Below are 22,693 nucleotides of genomic sequence, written 5' to 3'. Positions count from 1 at the left end.
GGTAAACTAAATTTTTAAAATGTCTGAGTTGGAAATAGACCCAATAGCATGTCTGCTGTTGGGATTATAATAGCCACAGTTTGTTTCTCTTTTCCTTGTTGGTAAATGAGTTCTGTTTGTTTCTGTTCTGGAGGGTAGTGAGAGACCAGAGTACCCTGTACCAAACCCTTTATGTTTGCAGTGAACTGGAGATGTGTGTGATGGTTCAGTAAGGCTCTATGCTGTGAGTGTGTTATCTTCTAACTCCCAGCAACATCATTAGGGCTTTCTAATGTTGGAGAAAGTGGCAAGTCTCATTCGGTTTACTCAAATACGATACTTAAGGATGGGTCTGGAAAGCCAAAGGTCTCAGTAAGATCCTCTGAGCAGTAAGGTACAGGCAGAATGGATGCTGAAAGCCTTACGGCATTGTCAGCAGAGATGCCCTCACCTTCAGAAGGTGGTGCCGAGTGTTGTGCTCATTACGGACCTGGAATTAATTTGGGAACCTTCCCAATTAATCTGAGAGGGACAAATGCCAGGAAAAACTTGAGGCAGGGCCTGGCAGTCTTGCACAGTATTCTCCAATGTTTCCAGGGACGCTTTGCCAGGAGAAAAAGAGTAGGTTGCCAGGAGAGAGAGCATGACCAGGGGCAGTGCCTTGCCTTAACCACAAGGTTCCTGCCAAAGTAAAATGTTGCTGAGGAGATACAGTGTGAAGGAGCAAGGAAGGAGAGGATGCTAGTGGGGGAAGAGCCTGGAAGGAAGAGGCTTTGGGAAATACTTGTATCAGACAGCTTTCTGAGCAGGTCTTAATCAGGTCCTCTCCCATCCTTCACCTCTTTCACCTGCTGCTGCAGAACGTCAGTATCTCCTGATGCTTCGCCAGAGCACTCAGCCTCTGCTTGCAGTAATGTAGTTCCACCCTCTGGGACTTTGTGTTGTAATCTCTGCAGACCTGGCATTCGGCAAGTATCCATACTGGGCATTTCTGTGGAGGATGTCATGATGGCTTATTGCATAGTTAGATCCTCTAACAAAAGAGCAAGGCCCTTGTGCACAGAAAAATCTTGAATTGACCATGTTGGCCTCTTGGATGCTGGGAAATTGTTAGATCTTCCAGGAATACCAAGACATTGCATTCCTTCTAGGCTATTTTCTGGCTGCTACTACTATTAATAGCTTTGTCCTGAAATAGCACTTTCATATGGCAGTGTATTAAAACCCGTAACAACTGGGTGGATGTCCACAATCAACAGACTGAACAAGTCAGAATGAGAGCTTTGCCTGTGTAAGTTGGCTCACAGAGGTGTTCTGGCTCCAGGCAGCTGGTGATGGGACCTGCTGAGCTTTCTTAAGTCAGTTATGGGAGGGCTCTTGGTGGCATCTCCCAGCTGTCCATCTTATGCAGCAGCTGCTAGCTGTACAGCCTGCTGCAAACTACACTGATGCAGGGAAGATCTCTTTCATGGGGAGGAAGCACTACCCGGTCTAGATCTGACAGCACACCTCAACTTGCCAATAGTATCCACAAAAGGATGTGCCAGATTCCTTTATGTTTGGTCTAAGGCATTTTGGGGACACAGGTCTCCTCAGGTGCCTGTGGGCAGGCACCTGTGTTGCTGGTGAGTGGCTGGGCCAATTCTGGCAGGCTCTTTTCCAGTATGCTCCAGCAAATTGCTTTAAAAAGAGGACCCTGCTGCTTTTACTGGGGCGTGTGGCAGCACAAGTGCACCGTCTGTGAGATTTGAGGCTGGATCAGAATCCCTGATGGCTTATGTTTTGGCACAAATGCTTTGGCAGTGCAACACAGAAAGGAAAAACAATGGGAAAACATTCTTGGCAGCAAGGGGGTATCCTTTAAAGAGCACCTGCTGTTGACTAACAGGCAAGTTTACCTGCAGTGGGATACATGAAGACTTCTTTTTCTGTACAATGATGAAAATCCTGGGATAGACATGGCAGTAACCTGATAGTGAGTACCTCCAAATACACTGCTGGCCCACATTAAGCCAATCCAAGCATCAGGATGTGGTGTTTTTAAATTCTTCCAATTTTTCCATTTGGGTCACATCGTTCCTAATAAAGTAGACAAGATTTGTAATATAAAGTAACAATCTCCAGCCATCAAAGAACATGTCAAATTCTGCTTCACGTAAGCCAGAGTTAAATGGTGATAATTTAGAGCAGAACTTCATGGAGTTGGAGTGTTGGCAAGGTCCTCGGCTGATGTAAACAGGAACAATGAAATCAGTGCTGCTCTGTGCTGATTTACCCCAGCTGAGGATCCGGTTGTGCTTCCCATCGCTTTGCTTCTGGATTGAGTTTTTTCTCAGTGTGATGGTGAAACCTGAGGCTGCTGTCTTCTCTTTTCCCTTCTCAGACTGGCATATTTATCACAGCAGCACATGCATCTTCTTGCTCTTGTAAGATAACAAATTGCCCAAATGATTTTTAAAAAAGGAGAAAGAAAAAAGCAGCAAATGGCTTTTGTAGGAGTGATTAGACCATTGCTGTGTTCACATAAGAGTTTAAACTTCAGCCAAACAGCGCTCTGTTCCCTGCATGGCTTGAGGCAGACTTTGGTCCTGTGTGTTTATTGTGGTTTAGAAATGGTATAAATGCTCTTCTATTCTTTTTAGTTCTGACCTTATTCTACTCCGTATTCCCCTACTTCCTCCTGCTTCCTGTTTCCCAGACAGGTCCCCACCTCTTCCTCCTCACAGCCAAAAACAATTCAAAAGGCAATGTACAAAAGGTCTTTATGAGCCGTGAGATGTGTCAGTGAATGAGCATCGTGTGTGGAGTAGGTGCAATAGTCCCAGCACACGGATGTTGGTCATACAAATTTAAGGTGAGGAACGGGACATTTTTGGGTTAGGAATTCAATGCTATACATCCTCCTGTTTCATATGTTTTTAGGTCAGAGCAGAGGTGACTCACAGCCCTCACAACCCAGAATGCTCTCTTATGAAATGTACCGCATGTCGAGTGTATTGATGACACCTCCTCTTAAGATTTTAGTTAATTGTGAAAAATTGTGCTTGCAAATATGTTGCCTGAGCCCATGAGAGCACAGCCGGTGTACACATTAGTGCCAGCTGATGAGGAAATGTGAAGCTATCTCTGGATGTTAATGAAACATCTCTAGCTAGTACATTTTTTTCATTCATGATCCAATCCGGACTAATTACAAGGAATCCAGTTCTGCTCTGTAACCCCACAGCAATACTTCGTAGGGATGAATCTTAATTGAGGATCGAGACCTAAAATATTGCTCTACTTTGTACATTTCACAGCCGTCAGCATTTACTTTAGCATATCCATTTCCTGTGAGAAGTTTACCACACTCTGGGGCATGCTTTGAACCTGATCCTTTGATTTCAGTGGGAGCTAGAATAGGCACTTCTAGAAGCTAATTGTCCCTTTTTGCTATTTATATATATAAATTAAAGCTGCTTCCAAGTGGGACAGCAACAGGTTAAATACCTACTCAGTGAAGTTTGGAGGAAAGTTCATAGCAAGGGTCACTAGCCAGCTTACTCAGAGCCATGCAAGGCTGTTACACAAAGAAGTGATCTCTTCAGAAAGATTCTGAAAGGCATTATTTATACATATCTATATATAATAGCTTAAAGGGCTTTTGTATGGCTACTTGTGGTCTGAACTGCATGGCAGCAGACAGTGCGTGCTCTGATGTGTAAGCACACATGGGTTTTATCATATTTTGATACTAGCACAATGGGCTGCCTCCACTTTTGAATTCTTCATTTGGCCGTCCTTAATCCTTTGCTGACACTGCTGCTGTTTTTTGTTGTGACTGCTTCAGATATTTTTTCTATCATTATTAAACAGTCAGAAAAACAACACAAGCTCTCCAAAGCCCTGGTTCAGTGTTCACAGATTTCTTTCATCCATTTTTTAATCTAGATGCCTATCAAATTCAGCCATGCTTATCTGCAGTCCTTTGTTCAGTATCTCACAACTAGTGCACTGAAACTCTCTATGCTTGGAGCCCAAATACCACAGATATTTAGTGAACAAATATGGTTTGTCCATTTACAAAAATATTTGACTGATATGATTAATTTTAATATCACTAATTGAGGAACAAATCTTGATTTTGACTTCTTGATTAGATTTGTGGATTATTCTGTTAGAGGCATTTGTTTCACTACCCATTTCTGCTGGTGGAAATTGCTAATTTATAGCAGAAGTGTTTTTTTTCCTTTCAGCTTTAGAGGCTGACCAAAGTCTTTGCTGACCCTGGTTACATCATGCCCCAGAGCAACAGGAAGATGGCTTCTGTTTATGTGAAGGTTGTGATGCTGCTCCTTAAGTAAATCTGCAGACTTCTTACATTAAATGGTATCTTTGCTTAATGACGTTGAGGCTTCTGACTTCAGTATCTTTTATGGTCAGAAGAAAAACGCTGTGAAAAGAACGCGGGGAGAAAGCTGCCAGGGTCGTGGTACGGGAACATTCTCTGAGACTGTTTTTGTGCCTGAATGATAGCAAATGGGCTGGTTTGGCTAAATACATTTCCTTAAGAGTTCACTCTTTGGGCTGACACCAGGGGGAAAAAACGGACACAGGTCATAATTATCTTGAAGACATGTGCAGAGACTTTGGTTCTGTGTAGAATATTCAACAGAAATGACAGAGTTAACAGACTTGCCTAGTCCAGACTGCTGGCTGCAGAGGCACTTAGCCTCTGTGAGTGGACTGGCCTGGCAGCTCATGCATGCGCTGGAATTACCACAGGAAAACAAGGCTTTGTAAATCAGCTGATCTTTGCTGACCATGTGTGTGCCTGATTTTGCTCTTGGCAAAAGCCTGCTTGTTGACATAGAGTTAACTTGGATTTGCCTCATATTTACAGGGGGGCTAAGAATGCATGCAGAATTTTGCCGTGAGTTAGGTGTCTGCAAATGGCTTACTGTACCTGAAAAGTATAGCTGTCTTTTTCTTAAGGAACTGTATAACATCTGGGCAGGATGCGCTGGCACATGGCTAGGAGTTTTGCCCTTCTTGTCTTTGAAATAAAAACTATTTGCTGTTGCCTAGCTGAAATCTTTTCTTACTATCCACTCAGAGTGGATAGTGCACTATTTCAGAGTGCAGTTTTCCCATTTTGCTGAATGTATTTAGCGGAACTACTTACTTTAGTACTAAAATTCTGTTAATTTTATGCCATCCCAAATGTTGGGCTTCAGATGTGCTGCAGCTTTTGACAACTAGCAACTGCCCAGTAAAGGTTGCCAAGAGGAAAACCTGGAGGTTTTGGCAGCTGCCTGGAAATAGACGGCAACCTTGGAATAGATGGGCAAGAGTATTGGGGTTTGTTGTTGTTCAGGAAGTAATGAAGGCTTTTGGTGGCAGGGAGAAGATGGAGCTTTCAAAACTTGCTTTAGGGTTAAAGGGAAAAATAACATGACATTCCAGGAAAGGCAGGTAAATTTTCGACCTCTTACTCCTCTTAATTCAGAGCTGTCTCACAGCATTCCGTTCAATATCCAGGAACCAAAATGCAAGTGCCACTGCAGCTGAAAGCTTTTACTTTTCTGGTGAACGACATACTGACACCAGGCACTGGACCTGGAAGCAAGCTGTGATAGCTTGGTCTGAGCCATGGTAACCCTCACCCTGGAATTACTGTTTTGGGATGCTTTCAGGTTGAGGATGTTTTCTCTTCTGTTGCAGTCTTGACATGTCTGTAATTTTTTCATGTTACAAATGAGATCCATTTTTTATGTGCCAGTGGATAGTGGTGAGATCACAATGGAGGATGGAATTTGACCTTAGCTACTGCATATATAATTCTGCTTTGCACCAATAAAGATTTGCTGCAAAGAGAATCCTTTCAAGTACTGTAAACAGAGCTGGTAGATCAGACCTGCTTGTCAACCACATCTGACATTTTCATTCTCTGTCACAGCCTGATCTAAGTATCCAACTTCTTAATTAGGTTTTGGATAGCTTCCAAGATCGGTGCTTGATGTCCCATTTTATCTGCAGTAAAATGGCACTTAGAATTAACTAGCACTTCCAGATGAGGACTTCCCATAATCTGCTAGAAAAATTCAGAATCAAGATGTTATAAAATACTTCAGCATCAACAAAACAGAGGAACCCACTGAACGTGTTGATTAGGTGTCTTCCCCAACTGGCCTCAAATCATTTGAAGTGTTTGGGCTTTTGTTTTATCCTTGGCTGAACTTCACTGTCACCGTGTTGTCCTGTCTTTAGCTGTACAAAACACACAGGAGCTTGAATACTGTAAAGGCTTTCTGCTGGCTGCTGTTAGGTGAGTGCTAAACTCTGCTGAAAATGGTACGTGTCACATCTCCACTCTCAGAGGCATGTGTGTGTTTCTTCTCCACTGCGTTCTGTAAGAAGTAGGTCCTTGCCAGGCACAGAGCAGCACTACAGTGGTTGTCTTGTACTGCCAGAAGGATGTGGTCCTTTGTGGTGTATTCTGCTGCTCTGCTGAGGAGGTGGTATGGCGTGGGGAACAAAGAGATGTCCCAGCTTAGCAGAGTGTAGTCAGGAAACACCCATCATTTTTTGTAGGTGATGAAAATGTACCTCTGTTGGGAAACTGAACCTTTTTGTAATTGAATCCAAAATTAAGAAATCAGGCTGAGTTTTTGTGGGGAACGTGCATGTGCCAGATGGTCGTCCTTTACTCACTGGCTTTCTGCAAGTATCTGGAGTTTACCAAAGTCATATATTATTATTTCTCAGCTATTAATCAACGTTTATTGTAACTGGCTAAACTGAGGAGCAAGGGGCAAAGCGAATGACCCTTGTTAGTCACGGCAGGTGGGTTGAAGTAGCTGGGTCACTTTTTATCCTTACCCTGCAAAAACCATTTGACAGCAGTCAACAGTCTTACCGATCTTCTTATGTTCCTGAAGGGAAATATCTTCCTCTTCCCATTACAGTTTTGAAGCCTTTATTGCAACTAATCCTACAGGCACCGGGTAAGAAAGTTTAATACCCATCAGGTTACTTGCTGTGTAGCAACCTACAGTGTAGGAAGGCTTAGTTCGCACATGTGAAGTATTACATCTATTAGAGCAATCTCCCCATCTCTTGCATGAGTACGTGTTGAGAATCCAGACATCCAGCAGAACTGGCAGTGACAACAGGAGCAGCTTGCTCTCGTCTCATGCTCTCTGGAACACTGTCCTCTCAGGCTGGTGGTGGAAGTGGAAGCAGTAGATTTCACCAGTGTCTGAATCTAGCCGTGTGGGCTCATGTCTCTGGGTATTTGTCAGTGTCCTGCTGCTCTCACACAGAATTGTTAGGTTTTGCTGCACTTGTCGGCAAGTAACTTTGTGGGAGTGGAGGTGGAAGAACTATGCTTCTGCTTTTGAAGGTCCCTAAGGCTGGCGGTCTCAGCCCGAGTGGCTTCACCAGCTCAGAGCTCAAGACAAGGGGTTAAGCTTACACGGCCTAAAAATGCTAAGCCTTGCTGGGGCAGGAGTGAAAAAACCAGGCTGCATTCAAAACGCTGCTTGCCATTCCCCAGGCAATTTGGGCCCGAGCGAGGGGAAGGTCACATAAGGTACTTGGCACATGCCAGGGAGTGCATATGGGGAAGGAAGCTTTGTTCTGCAGGCCGAGCCCTGCCTCGACAGCAGGTAGGAGGTGACCGGGCTGCCGCAAGGCTGTGGCCTGAGCTCTCCTCGGGCTTTGTCTGCCATGCAGATGAGATGGAGATCCTCCGGCTCAGCGCTGCTCAGCTTCCCCTTGTTGACTTGGTGGAGGGACTGAGGGGAGCGGGAAGGAGGGAGGGAGGGGCTTCGTTATATTGTTTCTTTTCCTTTGAGTTGTTTTTTACCCTCTCTATGGGGAGATGGGCTTGATCCACTGGTTTTGGATTTCTGAGGCAGAAGGCAAGGCATGACCAGCTGGTGTCTTGAAATGGCACAGGTGCAATGGCTGCGGGAGGGGGGAGCCAAGAATAATTACAGGTTTCTGAAGCATCAGGCTTTGCCTGAAAAGGGCTCATCGAGAAACTGCTCTTTATGGAAAATTAATGGTGAAGCTAAAAAAACTGTCAGGCCTACTATTGTTATCGCTGGGCTAGTGGCGCCTTAAAGGAGCAGCACCTTCTGCTTGCACCCATGGGCCCCAGAGCCAAAGTGCAGCTTTCTGGTCTTGGCAATTGAAGTCTCCTGCCACTGTTGTCACGTTTAATGGCTTTCAGTCCCAGTCTCCTCCTTTTTTTTCCCCCACTTCTATCCCTAATTTCTGATTATGTTTTTATTTTACTTTGGAAGCCTTCTATTTATTAGCCCCCGATCTATTTCTGCCCCACTGGATTAAGGCTAAGTGAGACAGAAAGCCCAAATTACATGATGTGGAGAGTTAAAAAGCATCGCTTCTTTTGTTTTGTGTGTGGGATCAATCCTGGAGAACTGTGGGGTTCACGTGGAAAGCTACCCCCAAATCCCTTAATTCATCTATGGAGAGGCCAGATCCCCACCTACGGCCATTCTCCAGTCCCAGAACTGCATGTTAAGTAGGCTTTTTGTGTCCACAAGAGCAGCTCTCCATTGTTACTGTGAGCAGCCCCAGTATGGCTTCCCTCATTGCTGGTACCAAAGTGTCTGCTTTCCAGGGGGAGGAGAGTGAGCAGGGTCGGTAGGTGCTGGTGCTACAGGGACAGCATAGGGGCTGTCCTCAGGAATGAGATCAGATGGACCTTCGGAACAGGGCACTCCTGAGTGAAAGCTGAAAGCCTTCTCCCCTGCCCCTGTCCCTCAGGGGAAGTCCTTGGCCCCAAGTTAAGGTGGGTTCAAGGTGAAAAGGTTCAGCTGTCACACAAGCCAGCAAGGTTAGGTTGCAGCAGAAGCAGATGCTGTGACACCTCGATGTGAAGCTTATTGCTGATTCCCATCATTTCCAACTTTCTGCTGTGCTCAGGAAGTAGGGTAGCCTCAGGGGCAGCCCAGCGGATGTACAGGGCCAAGTCACATTGTTGCAGCAGGAAATAGGAACCAATCCAAAAATCCAGCTGAAGGAGCAGTGGTGAGAGCAGAGAGCACAAATGAATGGTTTCTCGTGATGCTTGGAGCAAGGCTGTTGGAGAAATGAGCTGGCTGCCCCCAAAGGGAATCCCCTAAGTCCTGAATGTTGAGTTTGCACTGACTTAGTGTCCATATCATTGTTCCTCAGTCTCATTCTGTTTAGGAGGTAGAGCAGAGGCTTTTGATGATCTGGCTTCAGCTTTTGTCTGCTGTTGTCTATTGAAATCACTGCTGGAAGAAAAGAGGATACGTGGTTGTTGCAGCCCGTTGGTTTCCTGGGGCAGTGCAGCAGTTTAGTGTTAACCCAGAGCAGAAGGCAGCAGAATGCCCAAGCTGTGGGCTGCAGCTCGTGGATGCCAGTTTTCAGGTAATTCTGGGAGGGCACACTGGTTGAACTTCTGCTTGCTGAGTGTCAGGAGCCCAAAAAGTTACCAACTTCACCTTCTAGGGATTTGGCAAAAACAGTTCTTCAGAGATCCCTTTTATGGTAGACAAAGAAGTGAGGCCCCCTGCTAAGTTTGAGCAACTTGATCATTTGGTGGTTTGCTTAAGGCAAGATTGCTGACTAGTAAGTCCAGACACATTGCATACACAGTCTCATGTGACTCCACTGAAGTGTAGCACTTCTCGCTTGCATAAATTGCCATTTTTTTTTGGTTTTTGCCAAGTCCATCTCTACAGCTCAAATCTATGACCGGGTATTATGAAATAATTAAATAGATAACTGTCTGACAGAATCTTTTTTTAAATTCAGAAACTCTGGATGTCATCTCACCAATTTGTATCTGCAAACAGTAGTGTTGCTTCCAGGCTACACTGAAAGTAATAATCCTGAGTTAGATGTTAGCTCCCAGGAAGCTGTGAATGGAGCCTTTTTGTGCTCCTATTGAGGTTTGTACTCAAAAGACAGGAGTCTCTGTCTCATCTCTAACGGTAGGAAGCTTTTGTTTCTTAATCAGATGTTGGGCTTCCAGGTTGAGATGTAGTTGGACCATTAGCTCCATTAAGCTGCACTGAATATTTCTGCCTAAAAATCCCTTTCTTTATATCTTTAAAGTGTTCCCTGAGGAGTAGTTTTTAAAAGTTTCAAAAAAATATCTCTGTTGGTATGTATGTTATTTTAAGTCCTGTAAAATTTCAGTGAAGGTATTAAACCAACTATCCTTTCAGGCAGCAAGAAATGAAAAACAACACTAATAAACTCCATTAAAAGCTCCCAAAACTACAGATAACGGCTTTCTATAAATAATAAAAGTCTATAATGTTGGTTTTGGAGAACACTGGGCAGCATGATGGTGCCTGGAGGCTTTATTGGTGCTAGTGCTAGCTTCGGGCAGCTCATACAAGCTACATTCAAGAAGTAGGTTCACCCCATCCTCTATAATGCTATAATCACTGCTACGGAGATGTAGGAACACATTTTTATGCGGCAGCATCTCTGCCTGCATCTTCACCTACTTTTCAAGATGCTGTGTGCATGTCCTTGTGTGTGTGTTCTGTATACAGGAGGTCTCCTTGTTCAGATGTGACAAAAACCCTCTAAAAGAGGCGCTAGGTCCCCGCTTTCTTGTCACATCTTCATCTTCTCTCAGCCCCTTCAAACAAGCTATGCTGTTACTGGGAGATTTTCTTTGTCTCCTCTTTCTATCTTAAAATGATTTACTTAAGATTTATGCCATTTTAGGAGAAGATTGGGCCTCAGCCAACAATGCAGAGTTAAGTTTGTAGTAAAATGTAATGTGTGTGAAGAAAGAGGAAGGAATTTGCTGGAGAGGTGACTTTTTGTGTGCACCAGGAGATTGGGCAGTTTGAATGTTTCATGTAGAGGTGATTGTTTGCCAGATTACATTTGAAATGCGGCTGTGTGCAGATTTCCATGAAAATTTAGTGGATGCTTTCCAGTTATTATTGCCTACATTACCATAATATCCTCTACCATACACAGATATTCCCATGCCCTCTGTCCGAGCAGTTTCAAACAAGTGCCAAATCCCCATGCCTCCCAAAATCAGCCGTCTTTTAAGGAGGGGCTGCTGCACATGAGTGCTGTCTCTAAATGGCTCTGGGCCATGCTGTTCCCCTGCCCTCGGTGGGAGCTGTGCTGTGATCTCTCTCTAATAGCACTTTCTTTCCCTCCCTTCCCCTACTGCAGACATGCCTCGAGTTGGAGCGATACCTTCAGACTGAACCACGGAAGATCTCTGAGAGCTTTGGTGAGGACTTGGACTGCTTCCTTCATGCCTCCTCAGCTCCAGATGCAGAGGACAGTATCCGACGGCTGGATCCCATTCTTTTGCCGGTGGAGACGAGTATGTGTGACAAAAGCGCCAACATGGACATTATCCTCTCACGGGACAAGCTGCTGTCTGAGACGTGCCTCAGCTTGCAGCCCACCAGCTCTTCCACAGAAAGCTACACGGCCGTTAACCAGGCCCAACTCAATGCAGTAACCTCATTAACACCCCCTTCCTCTCCGGAGCTCAGCCGCCACCTCGTAAAAACCTCACAGACTCTCTCGGCGGTGGATGGCACAGTGACTTTGAAATTGGTGGCCAAGAAATCTTCCCTCAGCTCCATGAAAGTGAGTGTAGCGGCAGCAACCGCGGGGACAATAAAGAGCGGGCAAAGTGACAGTGAACAAGGAGGACCAGGACTGGAAGCATCTCCAGAAAACAAGAAGAGGGTTCACCGCTGTCAATTTAATGGGTGCCGGAAGGTTTATACAAAGAGCTCCCACCTAAAGGCTCACCAGAGGACTCATACAGGTACTTGTGTAGGATGCTTCTTTCATCTTGTCCTCCTGCCACCTAACTGTAACCATCTCCTTTCATTTTCATTTAGAAAAGAGAAAAAAAATCTCTTCTGAAAAGTCCAAGCCTCCATCTATGAAACAGGGCAATGGAAAATTATGGCAGGCCAGCAAATATCTCCTCTTTTCAACAGAATGGAGGAATTCGCGGTCTACCATCAATGCATTGAGTTTTCATGTGCCTTATGGGGCTTGATGGAGAGTAATTTTAGGATACTTAAAGGGTGGAAGATGTATCATTTATTGTAGAACTGTGGGCATGCCAATTTCGGTTTTCTGCATTCAGTTTCCCAAGACAGCTTTAAAAATGTTAATTTTAGTCAAGTGTTAATTGCTTCAAATAGAAAATACTGTGGGTAGGTTTTTGCTGCTTTTTGTGTAGGAGAAAGGAAAAAGCATATTTCAGTTTTGAGATATGCAGTTTAGGAATAATGTTTGTGTGAGAGGAAGCTTGTGTGTAGATGCAGATGTGTGCATACACAGATGCCGTACCCTTGAGATCTCACTATTTTGGGCTACACTAGTGATGAAATACAGTGAGAACAAATGGGAGAATTGCATGGAGTTTGGATGGAGTAGTAGATAGAGAGGGAATAGGATGTATGGAAAGATACCAGGCAGTTATTTTGGATAGTATTGATTAATGATGCATATAAGCTTTACTGTGTAAGTGTCTTGAAGCATAGCAAATTGGCTTCAGTTTGGCTGTTCAGCATCCCTCCTCTCCTGTCGTTTGTTCACAGTCCCCAGTAGCTTTTCGGCTGGCATTCATTGGCAGTAATAGCCGTGCAGCTTGCTAGCGTTGCTGCTTTGTTCTAAGTCTCACATGTGAGATGATAAATTCCCATTAGCACTATCTTATCATGTGATTATTCTTGTTTCCAGAGGGATTGCTGTAATCAGTTTTCTCAATTTTACTGTAAAATGTGTGGTCTCCTACAATAACTGCACATTTAATTCATGATCTTATCATGCACGCAGATTCCTAGAAGCGAGGTGGTTCTTGCAAGGTAGAAAATAACATGTTGGACCGGTGCAGTAAATCAAACAAATGTGTGGGCTGTTAAGAGAGCTGCATCCATCATGTACTAGGCAGCACTGTAAAAGTTACATGGTCTGAAGTATAAATCATATTAAGACATAAAGGCATTGTTTCTGATCTTTTAATATGTGCTTTCTAGTGCTTTTACTGGAGATAGCCACCTTACCAGGAGTGACCTCTCTCTCAATTCCGTGATTTCAAAGCCAGTGAAAATAGTGCTTTCATTTTAAAACCTGCAGTGGTACAGTCAGGAGGCTCCTTGTGCTGCCAGTGCTGCTGTGAGGGTAACCACAGAGACACAGGCTCCACCAGGGCTGCCCAGGTGGATGTCCCAGAGGAAGCCTCCCTGTGAGCCAAGGGCACATCTATCCTTCCTGGCATATGTTTGGGCTGTGAGTTGGCACGATAACCTGTCTGTTCAGATGTGGCCCCTGCGTTCCTCTTCAAGCTGCAAGTGACAGTCTTACACGGCTGTTCCTGAAGTTAGCCAAGGATGTTCACCTAGGTGGATAAACTTGTGGAATTTCTATGTTCTTATCACCCAGCAGGTGGCAATGGGGACAAAGAATCCTGAGAAAACTGTTAGCCACTCTTGCAAGACCTCCACCCTTTGATGTCAAAATCACACAAGATTTTGCATGCTTTTGAACCCATCCTTAGGTCTGGTCAAATTTTGTGTCCTTCCCCTGGATAACATCAACATGTCATGTCTTGTGCTTTACAGTTATTCCACGATAAGAAACATTTCTCACTAACATCATGATACTTCCATAGAACAGCCTTAGACTGCACACAGTGCCATTGTTGTGTCGGTGTCCATCCATCCACAGCAGTACTCAGCATGGTATGGGCAAGTCCATTTGCCAGCTGATGGGGGAGACCTGTATTGGGATGAAGGCACTGCACTATGTGGATACAGCACCCATCACTTCACATAGTGGGTTCTGCTCTCTGCCTAAGCTTGCTGGTTAAACCATGAGTTTAGCCAGTCTGTAAACTATTTACTGGTATGTGGAGTTGTTCTTGATTTCATCCACTAAGTTCAAGAGAGGCAGCAAAGGTTGTTAGGGAAAAACAGGAAAGTAGTAGAAGAGAGGCAAGACAGAAACCCAGAGGAGGAGCCCTCCTCTTTGCAGCCAAATAAGCATCCTATACTCATTTACATCCCATCTGTCCACAGCTGTGTAGAAAACATGGTTTGATTTTGCAGCATGGACTTGATGCATCGTCGTTGTTAAACTCTTTGCTACAGGTGCTGGGAGCTGATAGGAACCTGACTCCCATTGCACACAGAGGAAAGTTCAAAGTAGCTGAGCAATCTGAGTGAATGCTGGGGAGTCGTGTGATAGGACTATGTAACTAGCTTATTTGGGTCCAAGCACAAAGTCATTTAGATCCCTTTGTCCCGTTTCAGTGCTCTGTTCCTTTGATATCACTAACAGCAATCAGAAGTGGCATAGTCAAGACATTACGTCTTTTTACTCTGACCTCTGCAGTGGGGTTACCTCACAGGGAGCTCTGGAGCTTCCTGTAGAAGAGAGGTACAGAGGGGGCTAGCTGTGGAAATTTGGGATTGAACTGTAAATGGCAGGGCTGCTTCCTTTCCCATGCGCGCCTTCGGCAATGGGGACAAGCAGCCCTATTCTCCATCAGTGCTTTGTTTTTTTGTGGCCGGTGAGCCGTGTGTCCTGTAAGTTTTGAATGCACCCAGCAGTGCCAACAGCTAGTAGCCACTAGGCTTAGTTAGTGGCTGAGCCAGGGGGTCTGAAATGATTGCAAGATACTTTCCTTCGGCTGGTAGCTTGTTAGTATGTCACGAGGGAACAGTCTGCCAGTGTGAGCTCTTTGCAAGTGGGCATGAGCGCTCCAACAGACAAAAAGGTCTCAGTGTGGGGCAGGGAGGTAGATGTGGGCTGGTCACAATTTGCATGTGCACTACTTGCTGGATGAAAGGGATTTACTGCCACGCATGAAAACAAGAAAGCCACAGGCCGGGGAGCTGCGGGGTGGAAGGCAGCGGAAGGAGGTTGCATTCCTTTCGTTCATACGTAATGCTGACCAGACAGAGGCTGGCTGGCCTTCCTCACAGCAGGATGAGCCAGACGGGGCTGGAGGCAGTGCAGACTGATAGCAGCTCGCTGGGTTGGAACCCAACTCCTGCGGCTTCGCTTCACTGGAGAGCCGAGACAGTCAGATCCCACGTTGCTTGTGGTGCTGTGCAAGCCTCTCTAGTTGTTCTCCTGTATCTCGTCCATTCAGAAATTAGGACAGTTCTGTAAGGCCCATCAATGGTTGAACTGGTTATGAAAACAACTTCTCAGTGACCTTTGGAGAGGGAGAAACAATTATCTTTCTGGGGGAGAATTTAATCTGGAAGGGAAAGGGGAAACATTGTCTGGGTGAAATGGGAAATCAAAACATTCGATTGGATTCGAAGAAGTCTAGAGCACCTAAAGTGAAGGACGTGTAAAGGAGCTAGGAACAGTGTCAGGACTGTCTGTCTGTCTGTCAGAGGGCAGCAAAGAGGTCATGCCGGGGTGAAGTGGTGGCTGTGCTTGTAAACAGGAGCTGTAGGATTGGAAAGGCTGTGCTGCCAGCATGGGGATGAAGGAAAAAAAAACCTAGCAAAAGAGCCACTGGGGCTGGCACTGTAACCCAGCTCTAACACATTCTCTCACACTTATTCATAGAGCAGACATCAGTGTCTCCTTTAAGAGACAGGAATTCTAGTCCAGTCTTCACACAGGCATGGAGATGAATTGCCAACATAATGGAGAACAGAGAGGAAGGGAATTAGCGTGAGCCAAAGAAAATGTATAGTCATCAGTACTTCCTAAATTAGAAAACAGGATATTGCTGGTGAGTATCTGGATGCAAATATGTCTAAGGGGGAGCTGACCTGTGACCTATGGACAGATTAGTCATGAGGAAGTCGCTGATTCCCTTGGATCAAAGACCTGTGGAAGAGATTTCTATCTCCTGACCAAACAGCTCACATCAGCTTTCCTTGCCATAATGTACAGGGGAAGGTATGAGGTGACATGGATGCTTTATGGCCAGAGATAAAGCATCATGTATAATCTAACCAGGAAATCCTGAAGATTGTGGTAATGATAAAGAGTGACCCCCAGAGCATCCTGGGGTTTGCATTTTGTGAGGATCAGGTTTTCAGTTTTTTTTAGTTTACACACCTAAAACCAGGATATCTGATATAGCCTCAAATTAACTCCAATTAACGTAAGTTTGCCACCTCACATCTTTACTTATGTTTCTTAAGCCAAAAACAATCAGGAGATGCCCACATAAACAGATAGTAGTAGTCTACATACTGTCTTAAGATAGCTCTTATTTAAGTGGAGTTTACTTCACGTTGTCATGACATCTTATTTTAAATTATGCAGTTCTTTGATCCAAAGTGCTGGGTGAGAGTAAGCAAAACAAATAAATCCACCCTGCAGGAAAACACATTACTATGTTTGAAAGAAAAAGACAAGAGGTACACAAGAGTATTAGAGCATTAAAGAAAGGAAGGATTTTAAGGTGGGATTTAAAATGACAGAGAAGAGTTTTCCAACATTGCTGGGGCTAGAAGTGGAAGTGTCAAGAATTTGGAAATGAAAGAATTGAGGTGGGAAGGCTGGATGATAAATGAAGAAGATTAATTTGAAGTGAAAGAATAATAGAGAATATGAAGACTCTATGCATCAGTGATAATCCATGGATGGAAGCTGCAGTGCTGTGTTGTGCTGATGAGGTGGCTCTGGTGAACAGAGGGCCAAGGATGAGAAAGAGAATACAAGTGGCCACACAAAGCACTAGTTCTGCAGGATGCAAGCTTCTGAATAATGAGTAAGGGAAAAACGATTGGGAGAAGAGTATATCTAGAACAGGAAGACTAACAGCCAGGGCCCGGGAATTTTTGGTGTACAGCAAGAGATCCACAGCTTTGCCACAGTTCCCCAGCTCTGCATGCGGGGCTGGGACATGGCAAAGGGACACGGAGGAAACTCCCATGGCAGCAGCTGAAGTAGTGGATGAATGTGCTGCTGGAAACAAGAGCAAGGGAACCGAGGCAGGAGGGATGTGTGAGGAAGACCTTCATTCATGCCTGGGTTTGTTCTGAGGTATAGATGCATTGCCAATTTGGAAAGATGTGTTTTGTTAGCTCTGTTTTCTTTTTTAATTTAATCTAATTAAAGCTGATTAAAAGAAGCCCAACCTGATCATGAGCTCTTTAAAACCTTTTTCTTTTTGAAGCCATTTAACCATTTGGCAAGATTAGAGGGAAGTCTTATGATTTCACTGTACTGGGCCAGATCCTCATTTTGTTATTACAGTGAGAGCTCAGGCTGAGACAATGCGCTTTGTGAGTGACACAGACAGCAGGAGAGGCCCTGCCAAAAGCAGCCCTCGGCATTTAACACACCCATGTTGTTCAATTGCTTGGTTGCTGTTACCATAATCTCCTGTCCTGTGTTTCTGCTCCATCATTTGCCAATTCAGTAGCACAGGTAGGGAGATGGTCTTAATATTGGGGCTTGAAAATAGACACAGCTATTGTTTGCCATATGAGATGACTTTTGGTACAAGGGAGACCTAGAAAGTGATGCTTGCCGTCTGTCAGCAGCAGTGGGAGGGATAGTGCAGGTGCCTCTGAATGCTACAGCAGGCCATTGCTCATTTGCCACCCGGTGCATTGCTCACATCCATCCATCCTTGAACCCCTCGGAGTCACCTAGCAAAGGGGATGGAGGATGTGGCTCAGAGTACCACCTCAGGTGAGCAGATGGTGCACGTGGTATAGCACCACAGTGTAGTCTGAAAAATGTATTTGAAGGTAGGTGAAGGGCAAGCATACGATGCAGCCTGAAGGGCAGATTTCGTGTATAAAATTGTCTATTTCAGTTTTGCTGGATTTCAGGAGAAAGCGTGTTTGTGTCTTCAGAACACTGTTGTCTAACACCACTGTCAAAAGCCAGTTGGTTACCAAATGTCAAGCAGGAAATGGTAGTGTACAGCTGTAGGCTGAAATAAATACGAAACAAGAATTTTGAGTGAGGGGAGTTTTAAAGACTTGTGCAGCCCTTTTGGAAAGGGGAGGACAAAATGCTGCACAGGACTTCCTTTACCTGCAGATCTCTGGGCTCCGATACGCCTGGACTCACTCCTATCACCAATGGAGAGAACTTAATAGATTAGTTGGGCAATTTTGCAATGTCATTCCAGTTTTTTATGACGACCTCAAGTGACCATTAGAGCACTAGAAGTGCATATTAGTTCTTGGAAATGAACGTCATAAAAATACAGGCATTCATACCTGCATATACTTTTGTTCAATCTGTAACTGTGTGGAACTGCGTTATGGTTAATTCTCCATGAACTTCCATTTGGATGCCTTCTTGTTGGTCACCTGCAACTTAGTTAAGCTTTTTCCTCGAAGCTGCAATTTTCCACATTTGGCAGTTTTCCAATGTGGTTGCTGTTAGTTATTTTAGAAGGTGGAGAAAAAATATTTGGTTTTTAGGAAAACATGGCACGTGTGCTGGGGATGGGCAGGGAGAAAAGAGCCTTCCTCCATGCAACAGGCTGAGCTAAAACTTGGCCTGTGTAATGGGAAATAATTGCCTTTGAGTAGAAGACTTCTGTCTGTGAATATCTGGTTGAAAATTAATTTGAGCGGACTAAGCTGTGATCTGTCATAAAATGATTTGCATTTTATTGTCAGTCCTTTGCAAAACCTGGAGAGCCACAAAGGTGATTCTTTTCCAGGGCTTTGTTTGCCACTGGATGTGTGTTAGGAAGTGTGTTTCATACACAAGACATCTATGTCTTTCAAGATGTCTCTGTGAAGATGCAGTGTCACCCAGCAGTGGGGTTTTGTAGTACATCTGTGCCGTTCTTTATTTGGCAGCACGAATGACCTGGGTGACTTCCAGCCATGTGCTTGCATCTCCCTTAGAGCTGAGGAAAGGGAATCATTTGTGCACCTCCCAGTCAAATCTAATATTTGAATGAACAAAAGCATACTAATCTTGTTCCTTTCTTCTTTTTGTTTTTGACACAACTGAGAACCAGAGAGGAATGGGTATTATTTTCCCTCGTGTTTTATTCTTGTGCTGTCTCTGCTACTCTGCATCACTTTCTTTCTGTCATCTTTCTTTGATTTTTTCAGTGGCAGAGGGCAGAAAAGGAAGTGACACGTAAATAGAATGAACCATCAACACTGCAATGGTTTGAATAATCGAAAAATCACATTCATTAGCAAAAATGTGAGCAAAACCAATTTAAAACATTAATAGTTGGGAAAGTGGGCGTGTCTTCAATTGTTTTGTTGTTTTTCTCTTGGTCAGTTCTAGTCACTGACAAATATCTTTTGTGTTTACTTTTGTTTTTTGCACAGTATTTCCCAGAAACTCTTGGACCAATACGCAAGTGTGCAAGGAGCAGATCTGCTGCCTGCTCTGCACTGAATACAACACACCATGTCCTGGGAAGGGCTCTCACCATTGTTCACCCCCCAGTCTAATTTACCAAAAAAGACAAAGGCAAAAAAGTCTGTTGTGGAGTCCTGGACAAATTGTAGAATGATAAAATCATAAATTCTGACCTGGTGAACTGCTGAATTTTTCTTCTTTTTCATCTCCTGCTGCTGCTGCCTCGCCTTGCATCTCTGAGCTCGCAGAGCTGTGCTGAATTTGAAACTAAAAGCCCTCAGCCAAGATTTTTTTTTAAGTTCTTACAACTTCTCTTGGGGACCAAAGCAATGGCAGCCTGAAGCAGCACAGAATGTGTAATTAGGGCAGGCAGCGATGCCTTGCTGGTGGGGCCAGGCAGGAGGAGAGGAGGGGATGCGCGGCACTGCGGCTCGCACAAAGCGCAGGGCGCTGACAGCCCAGCCGGGTACCAGCCCTGCTGCACAGCTGCTCTGCCCTCGTGTTGCCAAGCAACTCCATCCATCCTTTTTTCAAAACATTTTAATTTTCCTCCCCCCTTCTCAGTCCTTCTGGAGGGCTAATTGGGGAGCCGCGCTGCTGGCGATGCTGCTGGGTGCTGCCGGCCGTGCCACCCGGCTGCCGCCCCTGGGCTGGTAATTAGCAGGCGGGAGGCCGGTGCGCGCCCAGGCTGGCGCCGAGGGGATTTGGAAGGGCGGTGGTGTTTTGGGGCTTTGTCTCAGTGGAAGTTTGAATAGAGCCAGGGAGGTAAAGGCTGGCATCAGCCATCCCACGCCTGGTGTGGGGCACGGGTTGCAGTGGGGTTCGTTACAGGTGGCCTCGCGAGTGGGGTAGAAAATGGAGTATTGCCATTTCTTTGAGCGTTGCGGCATGCATTGCTTTCCTCTGCATTTCAGCTAGACAAGTAGGCTTTGTGGATGTGTGTTACGTGTGTGTGTGTCTGCAAGAAATAAGGCTGAAAAAAATCATTTATTTTCACATCCTCTGCAGCTGGCTTGGTAGAGGAGCTTTGACAAGGGCCCTGGGGACTAATCCGGAGCTTTGAGGTTCGTGGAAAGACTGATTGGACATTGGATCTGGCTCTTAACCTCTTTCCCCCCCATCTCTAATACAGACATGATTAGAGCCATCTCTCTATAAGGGCACTTCTGACCTTTTTGGATGAAAGGAGCTGTTCATCATTCACGGAAATGTACTTCTTTTACACTTGATCATCCCTGCTCGCCTATAAATAGGTACAACCTTCTCACATTGTGTTTTTCACAATTCTGTCACATTCTTCTCCAGCCCTGCACTGTCTGCTGCCAGCTTTTCTCTTGTGCTTTGTCACCGTTTCAAAGGCTTTTCTATCTTCCAGCAGGTGGCAAAACTGTGAATAAAATGCTTTTTTTCCCTTTTTCCTCTTTTTGGGTAGAAAGCACTGGCGAGCCACTTAAAATACTGACCATGCCCCCCCTTGCCTTCCTTTGTCATAATAAAAATAATAATTACGCTTGCTATTTCTCCAACAAAAATCAATTAGGAGTATATTGAGGAATGAAAGGCTCAGGAAAGTATCTGAAATTGATTTTTATAATTAGTTTTACTGGTTGATGGGTCACGTGTACATACACTTAAATAGTGGCATTGACTTCCAGAGGATGTGTGTGTTAAATAGCCTGCTCTTCCTTTTTGCTGAAGGCATGAACCTTCTGATCTTAAAAAGAGGGTGGTGTTGTGTGCTGAACTGCAGCCACTCTGTAGCTTTTCTGAGAAGTCCCCAGCAAAGCACGTTGGAGTCCTGTGGCGGTAACTTGCTGAATTTAGCATGAAAGTGGAGATATTTGACAAACAGCAGATCTTGGGATGCTCTTCCTCTGCATCTTGTATTTGAGGGAGTGTGCAAGTGCAAAGAGGGAGGACAGACACAGGTATAAAGGAGACCTATTTCCTTGGGAGATTTCATTTTTTCCAGACTCCTTAAATCTGAATTTCCTTCTGCAGCATGCTCCTGTTCAATATCACGTAGCACTTTCCATACGAATAGAGGTGTGACCAGTCACATTTTCTGTTATGTCATGTGATGTGTACTGATATTCAGCTAATAAGAAGAATTATGGCTCGGCTTCATTGGTATGCCACGCATGGAGCTTGTAAAGCTCTCAGGGACCCTTACAGATGAAGAGCGCTACATAAATATAAAATATTGTTAATGTGATGTTCCACATTAGGCTTCCCATTGTGCCGTGGCAGACTTTTGTAATAAACTGTAAAGCAAATACAAATGTCTGCCTGGCATTTCTCCGCAAGGCAACCTGGGGGGCTGCTTTCTCATTTGCCCCCTGTTTGCTGGTGTTCCTGAGCAACCTCCATCTGCAGGGACAGCAGCCCCGGTGCAGAGCTGTCCCACTAGTGACACTGCAGGGACGTGGTGTGACGGTGCGTTCCCAACCGCCAGCCCAGGAACAGAAGGTCCCAAAAGGATTTCTCAGAAAGGGTGGCAAGGAAAGTTATTAAAACACTCTCTGAAAAAGCCAGTGGGACTCCTTGGTTCTTCACACACTTTATACAACTCAGGCCCTTAGAGCATCCGTTTGCATTTAATTCCTCTCTCAGCTGTAATTTGCAGTTTGTCTGATTCTCTGGGAATGCCAGTCTTAGAGCAAGCATGGCTAAAGCTGTCTTTCAATATACTGAGACTTTTTAGAACTGGTTTCATTTTGAGTATTTTTTTAATCACAGAATTTAAAAAGGAAGGAGATGTTCTGCGTTTCTTTCATAAAACTTTTTTTTTATTTTTAATTCCGAAACTGTATGTGAATAAGTAGAACACATGGTGATTTTTCAGGGGAGTTTATTCTTTTTTAAAGACTCACTTTTTTTTGGTGTACATTCTATATTAAGGAGCTCTTATAGCATAACAAACATTCTATTTGATTGCCCTTCACAATGTGCATGCAGACAGGATGTGTTCTTTTCCTCAGTTTCTTTAAACCTTCCTGGCTAACTTAGTCATACTGATAAAAGAAACCTCTTAACTACACCGCATTTTAGCACTGAGATATCCTAGCAAGAGTTTTTGACTGTAATCCTCCACTGTACTTTTTTGGGTTGGTCTCTTTTTGAAGATCATTGCAGGATTGTGGGGCTTTAATGGCTTGCTTATTTTACAAAGCACTCTGTAACCAACATGCCTGTGCTGTGTGTTTAAACTGAGGGGAGTGGGGAGCCAGAAGCAAGCAGGCATGGATGACCATACTATATTTGTTTGCTTATAATTCTGTAAAGATACGGTGTGAAACTCGAGCCTCAACGGGCATATTTCCAATGGAGCCAGCCATTGGGTTTCACCTCACAGCTCTGCCAGCCTATGCTGTCTTACTATGCGCAT

At 44.6% G+C, this 22,693-nt stretch overlaps 1 protein-coding gene across 5 annotated transcripts in view; it reads left to right on the top strand.

Annotated features, from left to right (window-relative positions):
- Positions 1-22,693, top strand: part of KLF7 (Kruppel like factor 7) — a 60,330-nt gene that overhangs the window by 17,672 nt on the left and 19,965 nt on the right. For 4 of the 5 annotated variants that reach the window (XR_006179557.1, XR_006179558.1, XR_006179556.1 and 1 more), the window contains exon 2: positions 11,173-11,785. Coding sequence is in view for 2 of the 5 variants with exons in the window: in XM_042874375.1 (XP_042730309.1) it covers positions 11,173-11,785 (613 nt within the window). In the remaining 3 variants the exon portion in view is untranslated. The remainder of the gene's footprint in view (positions 1-11,172; positions 11,786-22,693) is intronic. The other variant, XM_042874376.1, reaches the window with a different exon arrangement.

Source organism: Lagopus leucura, unplaced genomic scaffold (genome assembly GCF_019238085.1).
Source record: "Lagopus leucura isolate 7727_CA_CO unplaced genomic scaffold, USGS_WTPT01 Super-Scaffold_100012, whole genome shotgun sequence".
Taxonomy (NCBI): domain Eukaryota; kingdom Metazoa; phylum Chordata; class Aves; order Galliformes; family Phasianidae; genus Lagopus; species Lagopus leucura.
Note: the sequence above shows the minus strand (reverse complement) of the source record. Positions and strands in the feature narration are given on the sequence as shown.